Source organism: Talpa occidentalis, unplaced genomic scaffold (assembly GCF_014898055.3).
Source record: "Talpa occidentalis isolate TD23 unplaced genomic scaffold, MPIMG_talOcc4v2.1 talOcc4.3, whole genome shotgun sequence".
NCBI lineage: Eukaryota > Metazoa > Chordata > Mammalia > Eulipotyphla > Talpidae > Talpa > Talpa occidentalis.
Genome location: NW_023603184.1, coordinates 151,558,732 through 151,575,455, shown reverse-complemented (window position 1 = coordinate 151,575,455; position 16,724 = coordinate 151,558,732). Strand labels below are relative to the sequence as shown.

General features: G+C 72.4%; 1 protein-coding gene across 1 annotated transcript; it reads right to left on the bottom strand.

Moving 5' to 3' along the window:
* Positions 1-7,574: 7,574 nt before the first annotated feature.
* Positions 7,575-15,477, bottom strand: PPP1R7 (protein phosphatase 1 regulatory subunit 7). Its single transcript, XM_037524302.2, has 10 exons — positions 15,355-15,477; positions 14,119-14,253; positions 12,858-12,913; positions 12,426-12,491; positions 12,057-12,187; positions 11,772-11,934; positions 11,219-11,335; positions 11,001-11,105; positions 9,066-9,152; positions 7,575-8,112 (listed from the first exon to the last, which is right to left on the bottom strand). The coding sequence occupies exons 1-10, from the start codon at positions 15,404-15,406 to the stop codon at positions 7,936-7,938; spliced, it is 1,089 nt and encodes a 362-aa protein (XP_037380199.1). The 5' UTR covers positions 15,407-15,477; the 3' UTR covers positions 7,575-7,935.
* Between the last annotated feature and the right edge of the window lie 1,247 nt (positions 15,478-16,724).

Here is a 16,724-nt window from a genome sequence, read left to right as displayed (position 1 = left end):
GGCCCTGCCTGAGCCCCTGGGTTTGGGGACCCACGGGGGCCTGGTTGTCCCCCCACGGGGCAGCTGGCCTGGCCGCGGGCCTGGCGCCGTGACCACAGCCACTCGGCACAGAGCAGCCCTGGCCCCACCCAGCCAAGGCCCGGCCCCCGCCGACCGGGCCCTCGGGGAGCGGGAAGGCTGCGCTGAGCGTCCCCTCGGCCAGCAGCTGGTCGACCCCGCGCAGACCCTTCTCGTGACCGCGGGGCGTCTTGGCCAGGATCTCAGACGGGGGGGGGGGGGCGTGTGCCATGGGGTGGGCCCCCGCCGCGCCCCGGGCTCGGCCCGCAGCCCACGCACGGTCTGGAGAAGAGGGTCACCTGGTTGTCGCTCCCGAGGAACCTGGGGCAGCACACGTGGGCGGGCAGTGGTCAGGGGTGAGCCAGGGCCGAGGGCCCCAGGGGTGGGCGGCACAAAGGCGCTCCCTGGCCTGGAGCCGGGCAGGGCGCCCAGACTGGGGCCGCGTGTCCTGCCGCTCGGCTGTCCTCTGGCCGCGGGGCCGGCCTACCTGGACGGCTTGCTGGCTCTGAAGGGGCAGGAGTAGTGCAGGGGTGGCACGTCGGGCAGCGGCTGCAGCAGGGTGTTGGGGATGCCCAGCCAGGCCTGCAGCCCAGCCGACCAGTTGGAGTCCGAGTTGGGTAACTCCTGCAGGGAGGGGGTGAGGTGGGCGCCCCCCGCCCCCCTGCCTTTCCTCTGGGCCTCAGGGCCCAGGGCTGCCGGCTGGCCCGCTGGAGGCCCAAGGGACGAGGTAGCGGCGGTGTCTGCCCGGCCGGGGGCAGCCTGGGGCCTGTTGAGGGTCGTGGCCGCACCCTCAGCAGCTCCCCTCGCTCACCCTGGGGCCCAGGGCCCCGTCTGCCTTAGGAGGCCCCTGGAGCCTGGCAAGCCCCAGGGCCAGCGCATGGGGCGCCCCGCTCCCCTACCTGCAGGGGCAGCTTCAGCTGCAGGTCCTCGGCGTAGTGGCAGAGCACGGCCCAGGGGGCGCTGAGGAGGGTGTAGTGCACGGTGCCACCCCTGGCCTGGGCATCCCACTGCGGGCAGAGGGCTGGTGAGGCCTGTGTCCGCCTGTGTGTCCACGGGGCCCGTGTCCACGGCGGGGCAGACGGGTGCCAGGGAAGCGCCTCCGCCAGCACCAGGGCCACCCGCAGAGGAAGGGCTGCCAGGGCACCTGGGCCCCGAGCTCCGCCAGCACCCTGCCCGCCGCGGGCTCGTCCACCCTCTAAATCGGCTGGGGGGTTGGCCCGGCAGTCAGGACGGCCTTGGCCTGGCCGCCGCAGGGGGCACGGGGCGGTGCCGCCGGCCCCAGCAGCCCTGCCTGCAGCTCCCTGGGGGCCCTCGTCGTCCACGCAGGTGGCTGCTCCCTGACACAGGCCCGAGCCACCTCAGGCCCGGCTGGCCGCCCACCTGGTCCACACGCAGCCCGGCAGCCCGCAGGCTCTGCAGGAAGGCCCCCCGCCGGGCGCTGCGCTCCTCCGGCTGGTCCCGCAGGCTGGGGTCCTGCTGCCTCTGGTCTTCCTCCTGGACCAGGACGAAGTCTGCGGGGCCCAGACACGGGTCGGGGCTGGGCGTGGTGCCCCAAGGGCCTCCATGGAGCACCCTGAGGTGCTCATCACCGGGGCGCAGGCCCAGGGGTCACGACCTGACTTGGCAAGGACTCTCGGTGCGACCCAACAGCGCAGGGCCATCGAGGGGCCAGGACAGACCCTGGGCGGGCAGCCCCGGGCCGGGGGTTGGGGATCAGGGCCTGGAGGACGCACGGCCTGGCCAGCGGGGCCAGCTCGGAGAGGACGGACCCACGCATAGGCCTGGCGGGCAGGGCCCTCTGGGGGTCGGAGGTGGCGCCCCAGGGCACAGCTCGAGGTTGAGCCCGCTGCTGGCCGCCCCAGCAGAGCCGTGCACCGTGTCCCCGGCTGCGGGGCTGGGGCCTCCCAGGACCCCACACTCCGCCCGCCCTGCCCGCGCCCACGGCTCTCCCGGTCTGCCGCTGGCAGGATGGTGACTGCTGGGGCGAGGCTGACGGGCACCTTGGCGGGGCGGGAGGCCATGGGCAGAGGCTGTGCTGGGCAGGAGCAGCGGGCAGGGAGAGGAGACCCTTTGAAGGCAGAAAAGGTTTGGGGTTCGAGACACGTGGGAGCCCGTCCTGAGACCTGGGTCGGGGGGAGGCCGCGACCTCAGAGCCTTGGCGGCCCCCAGCAGGGCCCTGTGCCGGACCGGGAGCCAGAGCGTGGCTTCGTCCTGCCGCCACCCCGGCGCCGCCCGGGGCCCCACCCCAGGGCCCACCTGGCACAGCTGGCAGGTGCTGGCGGGGAGGGGCTCACCTGTCCGGGGCTTGGCGGGGCTCCTCACCCCAGAGATGGCCGCGCCGAGTCCGCTCAGCTGGGGGAGGAGGGAGGAAGCAGTGCCAGGCTGTGCCCCAGCTGCACGCCAGGGCATCCCCTGGAGGCCAGCCCCGGCCCTGGCTCTGCCTGGCGCTGCTCGGCAGGCCCGTGTGGGCAGCGTGGCCAGGACCAGGCGTCCAGCCTCAGGCTAACGGGGAGCCGGACCACCCCAGGAGGCCCCGTCCGAATGCAGGAGGCCCCAGGGCCAGGGGCCTGGGGGGAGCTGGCGCCAGGTGGGCCAGGTGCTTTATAAAGGCCTTGGACTGGCCGGCCCCAGGCCAGCAGCCCCGGTCAGCAGCCTGACCTGCACCGTAGCCCTTCTCTGAAGGTGAGCCCTGCCAGGTGGCTGGCCTCACTGCGGGCTGTGGCTCTGCCCAGCGTGCGGGTCCTGGCCGATGGCCCAGGGGAAGCCGTGCAGAGCCCGCCCCAAGGTGAGCGAGGGCCTCGGCTGGGACCACCCAGGTGCGTTCAGCCCGGCCCCCACCTCTGCCCCATGTGGCGGGGCTGGCCCTGCCTGCCGCAGCCCTGGCACCTCCCGAGGCCGTGGTGACCAGAGCCCTCAGCAGGCGGCTGGGGAGGGGGAGTGTCACCCCGCAGCCCCCCCGGGAGGCGGGGCCACGGAAGGGCTGGCCAGCGGGGGCAGGGCCAGCAGGGGACGGCGTGGGGGGCGGTGGGGAAGGGCCAGCAGGGAGGGGGCCGCCGGGGGGGCCCATGGCAGAGGCCGCAGGTGGGAGGAGGGGCCGCGGGGTGGTGCTGCTCACCTCCAGGGAGGCGGCCATGCCCCGTCCATCTGGGCGCTCCCCTGGCTGGAGGCGGGGCCCGCCAGGATGGCGCTCTCCTCCTCCGGGGCGGCCTCTGCGCGTCCCCTGCCCGCAGGACCAGCTGGTGGGGTGGCACGGACAGGACGGCCGGGGACGTGCCAGCCGGGAGTGAGCGCTCGGCGTCCAAGCGAGGGCTGCGGGGAGAGCCCGGGGAGCAGCTGCCCCCCGCCCGCGGCCGCGCTCGCCTTGAAGACGGGCCCAGAGGGACGAGAAAGCGGCGCGCGGCTTGTTGACGCTGACGCCGAAGAGCCAGTTACCGCCGGAGCAAGTTCTCTGCCCGGCGGGGCCAGGCGACCAGCCAGCGCGTCGTCAGAGGGCAGGGGCAGGGGTCAGGGGTCGCCCGGGAAGTTGTGTTTGCAGAACTTCTGACCTGGAGCCGGCGCGGAGTGAACAGGTGGGAGCGCGGCCCTTGGTGGGGAGGGGCCGTGACCCCAGCCGGCCCCCGCCCTGGGTGGGGAGGCTGCAGTGCTGTGGCCCGAAGGGGAGCCCACTCCCCTAGAGGGGCAGCTGGGAGGCCTGGCTTGGCAGCTCGCGCCGCATCCGTCTGTCTGGCCGTCCGGCCAGGGCCCGCCTCCGCCTCTGGCCTGCATGGCCGGAGCAGGCCCCCCTCGAGCCTCCGCTGCTGTGGGCCCAGACCCCGCCCGGCCTCCTCCTTCCACTCACCTCAGGCCCTAACCCGGGCCTGCTCCGAGCAGAGCCAGGGCGGCAGTGACGCGGGCACACGTGGGCGCCCACATGGCCCCCGGCCTGCCACTGGGCCCTAGCCTCGGGGGGCCCAGAGCACCCCTAGTCCAGACGCCCAGCAAGCAGGATGCGCGGCCCAGCCTGGCTCGGGGGCCACCGGCCCTCCTCAGCCCTTGGTTTCTGGGGTGCCGGGGAGAACCCCGGAACTTCTACTTGCTGCTGGGGCGCAGGCAGCTCTGCTGGGGGGTAGCCTGCTCAGCCTCCCCGGCCCCACCCTCTGAGCCCAGGAGTGAGGGGCCCCACCTGGCAGGCAGCGTCGCGGAGGCGGCAGGGGTCTCCTTGGCCTCCAGCACCCGCGCAGCGCCGAGTCCGTGCGAGGCGGCTGCTCAGGCAGGACGCGGGCGAGCCCCTGTGCCGGGAGCCGGACCTGCCTGTGTTTGGGAAGGGGGTTGGGGCTCTGCAAACAGAGGCCTCGTCTCCGAGCACCTCCACACCCCGCGTGCAAACGGGGTGCTGGCCTCCGCAGGGGGCACCGGCCGCCTCCCCTTATTTGCCGGGGGCTCGGCCGCGCGTGGCGGGGCTGCCTGCGGGCGGCGGGGCTGCGGCTCCCTGTCGCATGGCCAGGCCTGGCCAGGGCCACAGTTCTGCTGGCTGCAGGGAGGGTCCAGGTCTCCTCCCCCGCCTGGGCTGGTCTCCCGGGAGCCATGCCCAGCCCTCACCCGTCAACACCCCGGTCCTGCCCGGGAGTCTGCGGGTGCCCGCCGCCTGTCTGGGCTGAACTCTCCCTGCAGGGGCCCCCGGGTGGTCTCCGGTGCAGGACTGGGCTGCAGAGGGTGCCGGCCCATGTCGGGGCAGGGAGGGGGGTACCCCAGGGGCTCAGCCTGACCAGGAGGCCACTGTTGCCTTGGCCAGCCACGCCCAGGACCTGCGGGGAGAGGCCCTGGGGCTCAGCCGGCCATACAGGTTGGCAGCAGAACAGATCGGGGGCCGGGACCCCCCAGAGCATGAGGCTGCTTGGGGAGGGCCCAGACCCAGCTCGGGGGGGTTCCCCAAGACAAAACCTGCCCCAAGTCTGCCTGGAAACAGGCGTCTCCAAGATGGGGTATTTGGGGAGGGGTCCCTAAATCTCAGAGGTCTGCGTTCCTCAGGGGGACGATGCCGGTTCCCCGAGACCCTCTGGCCCAGGCCCAGGCCCACGCCTCGGGGTAGCGGATAGACGAGCCGCCTAGGACTCTGCGCCCGCCCTGCCTGGCACAGCCCCAGCCCTGCCTGACAGCGGAAGTGAAAGCAGGGTCCCCGCACGGCCGCCTCCCGCTCCGGGCGGGGCAGGCGCCTGGGCCAGCGACACGGCCACCTCTGGTGCCCGCGCTCCGCCTGCCCTTTCGGGGGGAGGCGGCGAGTCTCGGGCCACCCCTGGCTGGGACAGGTCAGACGAGGGGCCTCGTCCCTGGGCCCGGGCGGGACCTGAGGGGGCACCCTGGTCTGGGCACAGCCCCGGGCACGGCTGGGCTTTCCTGGCCTCCCGGGCCTGAGGAGAGCAGTCACCCCACGCCCGCCCCCTTCCCCAGCCGCCCCCCACAGTCTGGTCAGACTCGATGCCTCCAGGGTCCCTCGGGCCCCATCTCCTCCCCATCAGGAGGGTCCTTGTGGCACCAGGGGCCTCACCTCAGCCCCACCCTGCCCGGCCCCTCCCTCTGGGGACCACAGCAGCCCCAGGCACAGACTCGGCTGTGCTTGCCCCCAGAAACCCCGGTGCCCCCGCCCACGGGGCGGGGAACTCCAGGACCCAGGGTGGAGCCCCCTTCAGCCCAGCAGCGGGGAGCAGGGTGCCCCAGCTCCGCCCCCGAGACTTCCCGCCGCGACCCCAGGGTCTCCGCAGTCCTGCCCCTCTTTTCCACAAGGGTCGCGTGGCGGCCCCTACAGCCCGGCGGGAAGGTGAGGGGATCCCCATGTGCAGGGCGCCCGGGCCCTCGCTGGGGAGGGGCTTCCGACCCCGCGTGGTGCTGCAGTTGTGTGCCCGGAGGGCTGCCTGGGCCCCGTGACTGGGAGCTGGGTGGGACCCCCAGTTGCAGCTGCTCCCGCACCCCCAGAGCACCCTGTCGGGGGCCAGGTGGGCAGCCGGCCTGGCCGTCCCTCCCGCTGCCCAGCAGCGCCTCTGCTGGCTGAAGCAGCAGCGGGGTCCGGCCATGTCCCTCCTCTGGAGACACCGAGCTCCCCTGGGCCTGAGGGGTGCGGCATGGCTGCCCGCCGGCTCCGGGGGCTCCCCAGCGGCCCCGCCCTATCTGAGGGCCCTCTCTGGGCAGCTGCTCAGGCCGGCGCTGGCCAGAAACGGGGGGGCAGTGTGCGAGTGCGACCTCTCTGCCCTCACGGGACCGGCCCCAGGGCAACCGCGCGGCTCCGTAGGCCGGGGACAGGCCCGGCCGCTCGGGCTGGATACAGACCGCGTCCACCTCGGCGGGCAGCCCGGGGCGACAGGCCTTCGTCGCACCCGGTGTGACCGCGTGGCAGCGGCGGGAGCCTTGGAGCTGTTTTGGCCCAGGGGTCAGCGGTGGACCCAGGGCAGCACCCCCGCCGCCGGCCCCCCCCCTTCATGCGGCCTGGCCGAGGACTCCAGCCCTGCCCCGTGGGCGCCAGCGCCCTCCGCCCCTCCGGGCGCTGTGGATGCGGAGCCGGGTCCACCGAGGCCACCCCCGCCGGAGATGGGGGCCGCCCCCTCCCGTGGCGGCTGGGGGACGGCCCTGGCCGCCGCAAGGGCTCCGGCTTGTGGCCCTTGGTGACGGCGCTGCCCTCCCGTGCTCAGGGCAGGCCGGGACGTCCCCCAAGCCCGCGGGGCTGTGCCTTCCAGGGGCTACTGGGCGCCCTCCCCCCCCCCGCCCCCGGCTCGGGCCTGCTCGGAACTGACCCGCCGGAGACGCTCTTCTCAGGCGCGGACATGCCGCAGCGCTAGACGCCCCCCGGGCCAGGGGCCACCGCGCCCTGCGCAGTCCCCGCGGGCCCCTCTGCGTGCTGGCGCGTCCTCGTGCACGGCTGGGTGGCGCGTCCTCACGTCTTCCTCCTCTTCAGCTTTCGGTAATTTCTCCGGGGTGCCGGGGCAGTCAGGGATGCCGGCGGCCTCGCCCTGCCCAGAACTTCTAGAAAACGCTCCTGTCTCAGAGCCGGTGCCCGGTCCAGGCGCCCCCTCCCCCAGGCGACCCCCACCAGCCTGACCTTCCCACAAGCCTCTTCAAAGGCTCGCGCCCCCACAACGAGGAACTTCAAGAGGTCCCTCCCCACCCCCCCCCATGGAGGCCGCTCGCGGGGGCCCTGCACCGGCGGGTGCTTGGTCAGGGATTCGGCCCTCGGCCTTGTGTGGACTTGACCCCTCCCTCTGCAGTGGGCCCCACCCCGCAGCACTGGGGGGCGTCCACGAGGATCAGCTGCGCCCGGGGGCCCCTCTGCGCAGACCCCACGCAGGGCTGCTCGGGGAGGTCCAGCCTCGCGCCTGGCAAGGATGGGCCTCGGGCGCGGCCGCCTGTCCCGGAGCCGTGGAGCCTTCCCTTGTGCTGAGGCCAGGCTCCGCCCCGCAGGCGCACACCCGGCCGTGTCCAGGCAGCCCCTGCCCGCCGAGCCCGCCCGGCCGTGCCCCGTGCTCCCTGGAAGCCGATGCGGGTCTCTCCGTCCACGTAAATCTTAGACTTTAATGAGCATCTCAAAAAGCCAGGCAGGGGCTCGGCGGGCTGTGCTGACCGGCGCGCCCCCTGCCTGCGCCGTCTTAGACAATTTCTTAAATGTTTGTAAGAGCAGGCGCCGCCCTGGGCTCCTGCGCTGGGCTGGGGGCGATGTCCTGCGGCCATGGGCTGGAGGCCTGCAGGGAGGCCGGTCCGCGGGACCCCAGCCCGGGGGCGGGGCCTGGACGGAACAGGCGGTCCCCAGGGGCGAGCCCCGGGCCCGCGAGCCTTTATTGCATTGGGTGCGGCTGCCGCCAGAGACGATTTCGGGAGCAGGCAGCGAAGCTCTGGCGAGCGGGAGCCTGGCCGGGCTCAGAACCGGACGAAGGTGGCGTCGATCTGCCGCACGGAGGGCAGTGCCAGCATGACCTTGCGCCGGTACTGGGGGTCGCGCTGCAGCGGGTTGCGCTCCAGGTAGACGGTCTCTAGGCCCTTGGCACCCTTCAGCTCGTCCAGGTCGCTCCAGCTGTCCAGGAGGTTGTCATTCATCTGGGGGCACAAGGCACATGCACGCAGGGGGGTGAGTACCCCCCGACACGCCCCCTCTCCCTCCCGCGCCTGCACTGGACATGCAGACGCGCACACACACTCCCGGGTACGATGGGCACACACTCCACCCAGCTGCTGCCACAGGCCCTGCCCCAGGCAGGGTGTTGACCCACAGGAGTGCCCGGCCCCATCCGGGTGCACATCACCCGTCGGGGCGCCTTCATCACTTCAGACTCGGGTTCTGGGTTCCCCAGACCAGCTCTGGCCCACGCTGAGGGATGCCCCCGGCGGAGATTGGCGAGGCCGTCCACCCGCTGCTGCGATGTGGGCAGGGAGGACGCAGGGCGTGGAGCCCAGGCTCAGCGGGAAGCAGGGAGGGCGACACCCACGCCACCAAGTCACAGGACACCTGTGCTGCCGTTCACAAGACCTGGACCCCGAGGGCCACTTCAGGTGACTCCAGGAACCCAGCCCAAGGCCCTGGCTGGCCCGCTGGCCCGGCCTCTCTCTTCCGGCCGCAGGGACCCACACATGCGCCTGTCCCCTTGGACGAGTCCAGGGCCACTCCCAGATGGGTGACCCAGAGGCCCCCAGCCCACAGGCCGTGTCTCGCCAGAACCCGGCTCAGATGCAACTTTGGCCCAGCCTGTGTCTGGAGTGTGAGGTGCAGCCTGTTCTTACCCACTGGGGGGGCTGCTGGAGGTGTGGGCCGCCCCTGGGCCACCCCCCCCACGACTCCCTAGAAACCCCAGGCCCTCTACCCCAGGGCGCCCCCGGCCCCCTGCCCCAGGAGGTGCCCCCCAGGTCCCCTCCCCAGGGCCCTCTGCCCTGTTCCCCCAGGTCCCCTCCCCCGGGCCCCAGAACCAGCTCCCAGGCCCCTCAGGCCTCTACCCCAAACCCCCTCCCCAGGTCCCCTGGCCTGCCCGCAGCATGTGGCACCTGTGGGCGCGTACCCAGAACTCCTGCAGCTCCGTCAGGTGGCTGACGTTTTCAATCTTTTTGATCCTGTTGGACGCGATGTCCAGCATCGTGAGTTTGTTCTAAAAAGAGGGAAAAAACCGTTTTCTTCATGACCTTATCAGTAAAAGCACCATCCCACCCCCAGCATCGGGTGTGCGTGGGGGCCCCACTGGGCTCCCTGTAGTCCTCACAGCTCCTCCCGCGGTGCCTGGGGTCCTGGGACCCCAACCAGAGGGACCGGTGAGCAAGCTGGGCCTCGGGAAGAGGTGGCGCGGAAGGTGGGGGGCATAGCCGAGCTTGCCTTTAACAAGTGAACGCCCCCCCTCCACTTAGGGAGGAGCCTGGGTCTCGAGTAGGACAGAGGTGCCCACCCTGGGGGCGGCTGTGCCCTGGACACCAGGCCCTGGCCCCATGGCAGCGGGTACAGACTTGGGGGCGCGGCAGGCCACACCCACTGCCTGCTGCAGGTCCCTCAGGCCCAGCAGCTGTTAGGACCCGGGGGGCCTCCCTGGTGGGTGGGGGTCAGCCTCAGGCTGTCACTGCAGGGGCCTGCGTGCGATCCCGGCAGGGGCTGGCCCACACGAGCAGCAGACCCTGTCTCCGGGCCCCCCTCAGCCGCGGATCTCAGTGGACCCGCCGGTACTGCTCCCCATTCTGGGGAGTCCTCACCCCTGCACCTCTGGCCTGCGCCCCAGCTCTTCTACGCAAAAATAAAATCCTTGGGAAAAAAAGACCAAAGGGGAGACAACAGCGCGGGCACCCTCCCTGCCCCCCTGTCGGTTCCTCCATCCCCTGGGCCCCTGGGGTCTGACTCGGAATCTTTCCATGCTCTAAGAGGAAGCCCAAAGCTATCTCAGTAACACCCTCCCCCAGCACCAGCCTGCGCCGCCAACTGTAAGCACCGGGCTGGTGGGCAAGCGGGTGGCCCGACCCCTGGCCCGCCCAGCCTGCAGCTAAGCCGGTGCCGAGTCCCGCACGCTGGCGGCCAAGGGTATGCGGGCACGGGCTCTGCAGCCGCTCCAGTCGGGCTTGTAGGGCGGCTCAGGTTGCTGGGGCTCCCGTGGGCAGGGGCTTGGCAAGAATGGGGACTCGGGGTCTCTGCAGAGTGGGGCTTGTGGCCTGCAGGCGGCGGGGCGGGCCCTCTGCCCGTCCTGGGGTGCCGCGGTCATGGGTGTGCCAGCCCAGAAGATGGCATGGCCAGGGCTGAGGCCCTCACGGGGTCTGACCCTGGCGTGAAGGTACCGAGAAGGGCATCTAAAGGGCCAGGCCCTCCTTTGCAACGACACCGGCGACTGGACACTCGGGCCACAGGCAGGACTCGGTGCCCAGTCCAGGCGTCTGGGGAGGGCCCGGGCCCAGCCTGCACATTAGCTTGGCCGCTGGGCCTACCCCACCTGCTGCCGTCAGCACCTGCCCGGCTGCTCCGGCAGTGGCCACGTCCTGCCTCTCGGAACTGCCCGGCAAGTGCCCAGCTTCACGTCAGTTTTGTAAACCTGGTATGAGCGCAGGGGCAGGCGGGCGACGTGCCGGGCAGCTCTGCTTTTCCAGGCGTCTGCGTGGGAACCGAGGAAGCTCGACCTGAAGCAGACAGCCCCACAGCGGCCCGCGGGGATGCCGGGGGCAGCTCAACAGAACAAACAGGAAGCCCAGGAAAGTGGAATGAGGATCAGTCTTTTATTTGTCGCGAACGCTGCGCGGAGGCGGAGCTGGCTGGACAGGGCCTCGGGGGTGGGGGCGCGCCGACAGGCCTGGCCTGGCCTGCATGGCAGGGGAGGTGCCCAGGAGGAGCCAGACCCCAGGCCCTGGGGCAGGTGGGGTCCACGGCCGGAGAGGCAGTGCCGGCCCGGCACGCGCTCTGGGGAGGTGAAGAGCGGCGCCCCCGGGGGAGAGCCCTCTGGGGGCCCTGCGTCCCGCCCACTGGTGCTTACGTTGCTGTCCAGGCCCTCGATGACCTCGATGCCGTTGTGGCTGAGGTAGAGCTCCCGCAGGTTCACCAGACCCTGCAGCCCCTCGATCTTGGTCAGCCGGTTGCTCTGCAAGATGGCGGCCAGGCCCCGTGAGGCGCGGGGCCGCAGGAGGCTCCAGCCCCTCCCCCTATCCACCATGCGGGCCCGCGGGCGGGAGGGGGCCGGGCCCCGCAGCCCACCTGCACGCTGAGCACGGTCAGGCAGGACAGCGCGTCCAGGTTCTGCAGCTTCGTGATCTTGTTCTTCCCCAGGAACAGGCTCTCCAGGCCAGTGAGCGCGTCGATGTTCTCGATGGCCTGGGGCGGACGAGGCGTGGGTGAGGCCGGCCGTGGCCTCTCCCGGGGGATCCGGGGACCGCAGGCCCAGCCCCAGCCGATGCCGCATGGGCAGGGCTCAGTGGCCGACCCCCAGGTGCCTCGACTCCGCGGGAGGGCGACGCAGGCTGCCGGGCGTGGGCCCCGCTGGACAAGGTCTCCCTAGTGGACCCCAATGGCCGCGGGGCAGGTCCGGGAGGGTGGGACTGGGCCCACCCTCTGCGCTGCCACCTGCCCTGCCTGTGACCCGCCCGCCACGCCGCCCCTGCCCTGCCAGGGCCTCCGCTGATGCTGCAGTACCGGGCCCGGGTAGCAGCCCTCCTCCCCGGCCTTGGCCTCCTGGGTCAGGACTCGGACCGCTCGCCTCTCCCCGCGGTGCCCGCTCGGGGGCGGCCGCAGTCACGGGCAGGGGACCCACCCGGATGCGGTTGGAGCCCAGCTCCAGCATTTGCAGCTGCCGCAGGCTGCTCAGGTTCTCAATCTTGCTGATCTTGTTGTTGACCAGGAAGAGCTTCTTCAGCTGCGTCAGCTGCTCGACCCCCTCGATGCTCCGCAGCAGGTTGAAGGACACGTCCAGGACCCTGGGGCGAGGGCGCGGCGCTCAGGCGGTGTCCGCAGGGCAGGTGGAGGGCACGGGCTAGGGCTGCCCGCAGCGGCGTGGGGGGAGGGGGGGCTTGCAGGGCTGGGGCGGGCCGGGACTCACTCCAGCTCCGTCAGCGCCTCCAAGTTCTCGATCTTCTTGATCTGGTTGTCATACAGGTCCAGCTCCCGCAGGCCGCGCAGCCCCTCCAGGTTCTCGATGCACTTGATCAGGTTTTGACGAAGGCAAAGCGTCTGCGGGAGAAGGGGTCGTCGAGTCGGCATGGGGGGGGGCGTGCCTGTGGACAGAGCACTGGGGCCCCACTGAGGACACTGCGGGGCCCAGGCAGGGCTGCCACCTCCCGCTGGGCAGGGCGGGTGGCTGAGGAGCCTGCGGGCTGGAGGAGCAGGGCTGGCGGGCACACAAGGGTGGGGGCTGGGGCTCGGCCAGGAGCACGGCACGGGGGCTGCCCAGGACAGGGCAGCTGCTCACCTTCACCTTCTTCAGCACCTCGAACCCCTCGATCCTCCCGATGCGGTAGTGATTGAGATCCACATCCTGGAACAGAGCGGGACGGCGACCGCGAGGGCCTTTAGTGTCCTCTGACTCCTGGTGGCTTCACACTACGCTGGCCCCAGAACAGCCCCGCCCGCCCTCTGGTGTCCTCCGCATACGCACGCCGAGGGGGTTCCGCCCCAAGCACCCACGTGACACACAAGCGGGTGGCAGTTCACTCGCCAGGCGCCCCGGTGGTTACACAGAGAGGGTGTCATCGCTTGTGTTAATCGGAGCAGGGAAGCCCGGGGCCAGGCCCACGTCTCGCGGGAACTCGCCCACTGACCCGGCACTTTCACAGGTGACCTGGGCTCTGGTGGCCGGTCCAGCCCAGCTCACCCCGGGGCCCGGTCCTGAGTGTGCCCTTACCTCAGCGTCTTTGTCCAGGCTAATGGTTTCCATGTCCACAGGCAGCGCCTGTCCTTCTGGCAGAACAAGAAGAAAAGCCCACTCAGCGCCCCCACCCCCCCCATCCTGGGCAGAGCCCCAGCCAGCCTGATGGGGCCGAGCATGCACAGGCCGGGGCGCACAGAGCGCCCCTCCAACTCAGGCTCCCAGCTTCCTGTGTCCAGCTACCAGCCACAGTCTGCAGGCTTCTGCTGCACCCCAAACCCCAGAACTGGCGGGGACGGAGGGAGCGGGCGGCCGAGCAGGCCCTCATGCCCCGGCTGTGGCGATAAATCAGGCCGTGTGAATTCAGGTCGAGCAGGCGAGCCCTCCGACATAGCAGTCCCGCCCCAGATCAGGCAAGGACACGCCCAGGCCCGCGCCAGTCATTCTGCACCGGGCAGCAGGCGGGTGGGCAGGTGGGGGGGGTCTGCCAGCTTCTCGGGCCGTGTGGGTGGGCGCTCACACGTCTGGCAAAACAAGCTCACGCGCAGGCCGTGAGCAGCGGCCTGAACGTCCTTGCGACAGTCCAGGCCCCGGGGAACAAAGCGTGAGGCGGTCTGACTTGAGACAAACTTGTCAATCCAGGCCGGGGCATGGCAGGCCGCCTGGACCAGGGGGCCCCCAGGCGCCCCAACCCTGCGGCTCTATAGCACACCCGACGGGCGCTTCGGGGCGTTCTCTGCGCCTCAGACTAGGTTGCCGTGGTTACCACGGCACAAGGAGCACGGTGCTATTTTGGAAATGAGCTTTTTGACAAACTCGCTCAGTATCATTAAAACCAGACACAATTATCATTGCCTCAAAACCCAAACGTTCTACACAAGCCCGGAAACTCGCAGCCCAAGGCCCCTCAGCCGCTTCGTGCTGCGCCCCCTCTGCCCGCACCTGGGCACACCTGCCACACGCGCCTCCTGACCAGGACGGTCTCAGCCGCCCGCCCCCACGCGTCGCCCCACTGAGTTCTGTCTCGGCAGGTGACACACGCCTTCTAGTCAATTCTTCAGCCCGTCCACGGACTGTTTCTTTTCAACATAAACTGGTTTTCTAGGCAAAAACCCCAAAAGGCCCGGGCTGCGGTGGGCAAGGCCGCGCCCTGCTGGAATGAAGCGGCTTTCCTAGCCTCTAAGGGATTCGGAGCTGGGCTCAGGCCGGGCCCGCGGAGCCACGGCACCCACAGGCGCTCTGGGTCAGTGGGGGCGGCCTGCCCGAACCCACAGAGGCCCCTGCCCTCAGACGGTACCTTCTGGGTCCTCCTCCCTCTGCTCCTGCTCCTCCCTGTCGTGCAGGCTCTGCTGGCTGAGCTCGGACACAATCCCGCGGTTCGGCTGCGTCCCCCCTTCGTCTCCAGACTCCTCGGACTCCACCCGCCTGTCAACTGAAGGCGGCAGTGAGAGCTCGTACCCGCTCCGGGGCGACCCCGGCATGACGCGAGACCTCCGTCGGCACACCCGTGCGGGCCCCCTCAGAACACCCGGGCTGACGCGCCCGCACCACCAGGGGTGGACAGTGGCGGGGGCTTGGGGCGGTGGCAGACACCGGTGCAGCGTCGAGACCTGGGTCCTGCCCTTGAGAACCGGCCGGCGGGATCCTGGGAGCCCTGGTCGCCCCTCCGCCCGTGACCCTCGCCGAGGGACGCTGCGGCCATCGCCGCACTCCTTCGTCCGGGCTCCCCCAGCCCCCTGGCTGCGAGAGCCCGTGTGCCACAGCCCGGTCTTGAGAGGGATCAGAAGCCGCTCAGATCAGGCTGCGGGAGCTCTGTGGGGGCCCCCAGGCCTGGGAAAGCACGGCCGGAGCTCAGGGCACCGAGGCCAACTCAAGCCTTGAGCCAGACTGTCAATAATTCCCGCCTTCTGCATTTTTGGGGAAATGTGCGAGACCCAAGGACGGACAGAGCACTTGGGCTCACGAGGCCCAGGCCTGCAGGGGTGCGCTCTGCGGGGGCACAGGGCACTGGGGGCGCCAGGACGTCGCATCCAGGCCGAGGAAACGGGGAGACTTCTGAGGGCCGCGGAGGGTCCGGGCAGAGGCAGCAGGTAGGGTGACCGGCGCTGGGGCAGGGAACACCCGGGAGGGAGGCGGGTCAGGCGCGGGGGGCGGAGGCGCAGGGCTCGCTGGGGGGCGCGGGAGGCTGCGGCGTGGGCTGGAGAGCGAGCGGGCGCTGGGGCTCCCCCCACCCCAGAGGCCGCACTCCCGCAGGGCCGGGGCCCGCAGGCGCCACCCCCGCCGCCCAACGCGCGGCCGGGCCCAGGCCGGGGGCCGGGCGGGGCCTGGGGGCCGGGTCGGGCGAGCGGACGCCGGCGGCGGCGCGACAGCTGCGAGCACCGGCGCCGCCGCCCCGGGCCCGCCGCCCCTCGCCGCCGGCCGCCCGGCCCCCGGGTCAGGCTCCGCGCGCCGGCGAGGCCCGGCCCGGCCCGGCGCACCTCCCGGCCGCAGCTGTCAGCGGGCGCCCCGCCCCGGCCGCCGCCCCCGGCCTCACCCTCCATCATCTCCTGCGACTGTTGCTGGCCCGCGCCGTGCTCCGCCGCCATGTTGGCTGCTCTTCCCTTCCGGATCTGTCGCCCCAGCCCTCAGCCAATCGGGCTCCGCGCCCCAGCCCGTCCTGCCAATGGAGCCCCAGCGCCGGCCCCGGGCGCCCTACGCGCCTGCGCGGCCCCAGCGCCTCATGGGAGTTGTAGTCCGCCCGCGAGGCCCGCCGCCCGGGACCGCTGCCGCCCGCCGCGGCTCCCCGGCGGGTACAGTGACAGCGCGGCCCCGGGCGTCCGGAGGCGGCGGCGGGCGGGCAGCGGGGCCAGGGGAGGCCAGAGGCGGGCGCGGCCGGGCTAGGCTCTGCGCGGGGCTGCGGAGGGCTGTTCCCCGGCCCTGGGCGGGCAGGCGCGCCCGGGCTCAGGGCCAGCGAGGCCGCGTCCCACCCAGCTCCCGGGGAGCGCCTCGGCCCCGCGGCCCCCGCCGTCAGGGTGAGGCCGCCGAGCGGCGAGCTCCGCGCTGCTCAGCCTTCCGGTCCCGACCCGAGGAAACGGCGACCGCCGGCCGTGAGGGGCAGCCCGCCGGTCTCTTTTGGCCCCTCCGAGGCGCCGTAGGCGGAGTCCGGTGCGTCCCTAGCAACGGTCAGCGCGGGCCTCTCAGCCAGAGCTCTTGAGTCCCGCCCACCGGTGCCGGTGGTTGGCCCACTCTCCTGCCAATCGGCGAGAGCTGCTCTGCGGTTGGCCGGCGTTGGAAGCGCCGTTCTCCTTCCCGCGGCGGGAAAGAGCTGAGCCGGGGACCTGCGCGCCCGGGAGAGGCCGGCTCGGGAGGGCAGCCCGGCGGGTCGCGACCCCGCGCGGCCGTTGGCCCAGCGCGCCGTCCTCTCGCCCGCACCGACGGCCCTCGGGGCCGCTCATCACCGGGGCAGCCCCTGCCGGAAGGTGAGCCGGGCGCGCGCGAGGCCGGCCCGCCCGCACCGCAGCAGGGCAGCCCGCGGCCCTGACCCCTCGCCCCCGCCGGCGGCCAGCGGCCCTGCCCCTCCCTCCTGGGCCCTGCCCCTCCCTCCTGGGCCGGCGGCCCTGCCCCTCCCTCCTGGGCCGGCGGCCCTGCCCCTCCCTCCTGGGCCGGCGGCCCTGCCCCTCCCTCCTGGGCCGGCGGCCCTGCCCCTCCCCCTGGGGGCCAGCGGCCTGCCCTCCCTCCTGGGCCAGCGGCCCTGCCCCTCCCTCCTGGGCCAGCGGCCTGCCCCTCCCTCCTGGGGGCCAGCGGCCCTGTCCCCTCCCTCCTGGGCCAGCGGCCCTGTCCCCTCCCTCCTGGGCCAGCGGCCTGCCCCTCCCTCCTGGGCCAGCGGCCTGCCCCTCCCTCCTGGGCCAGCGGCCCTGTCCCTCC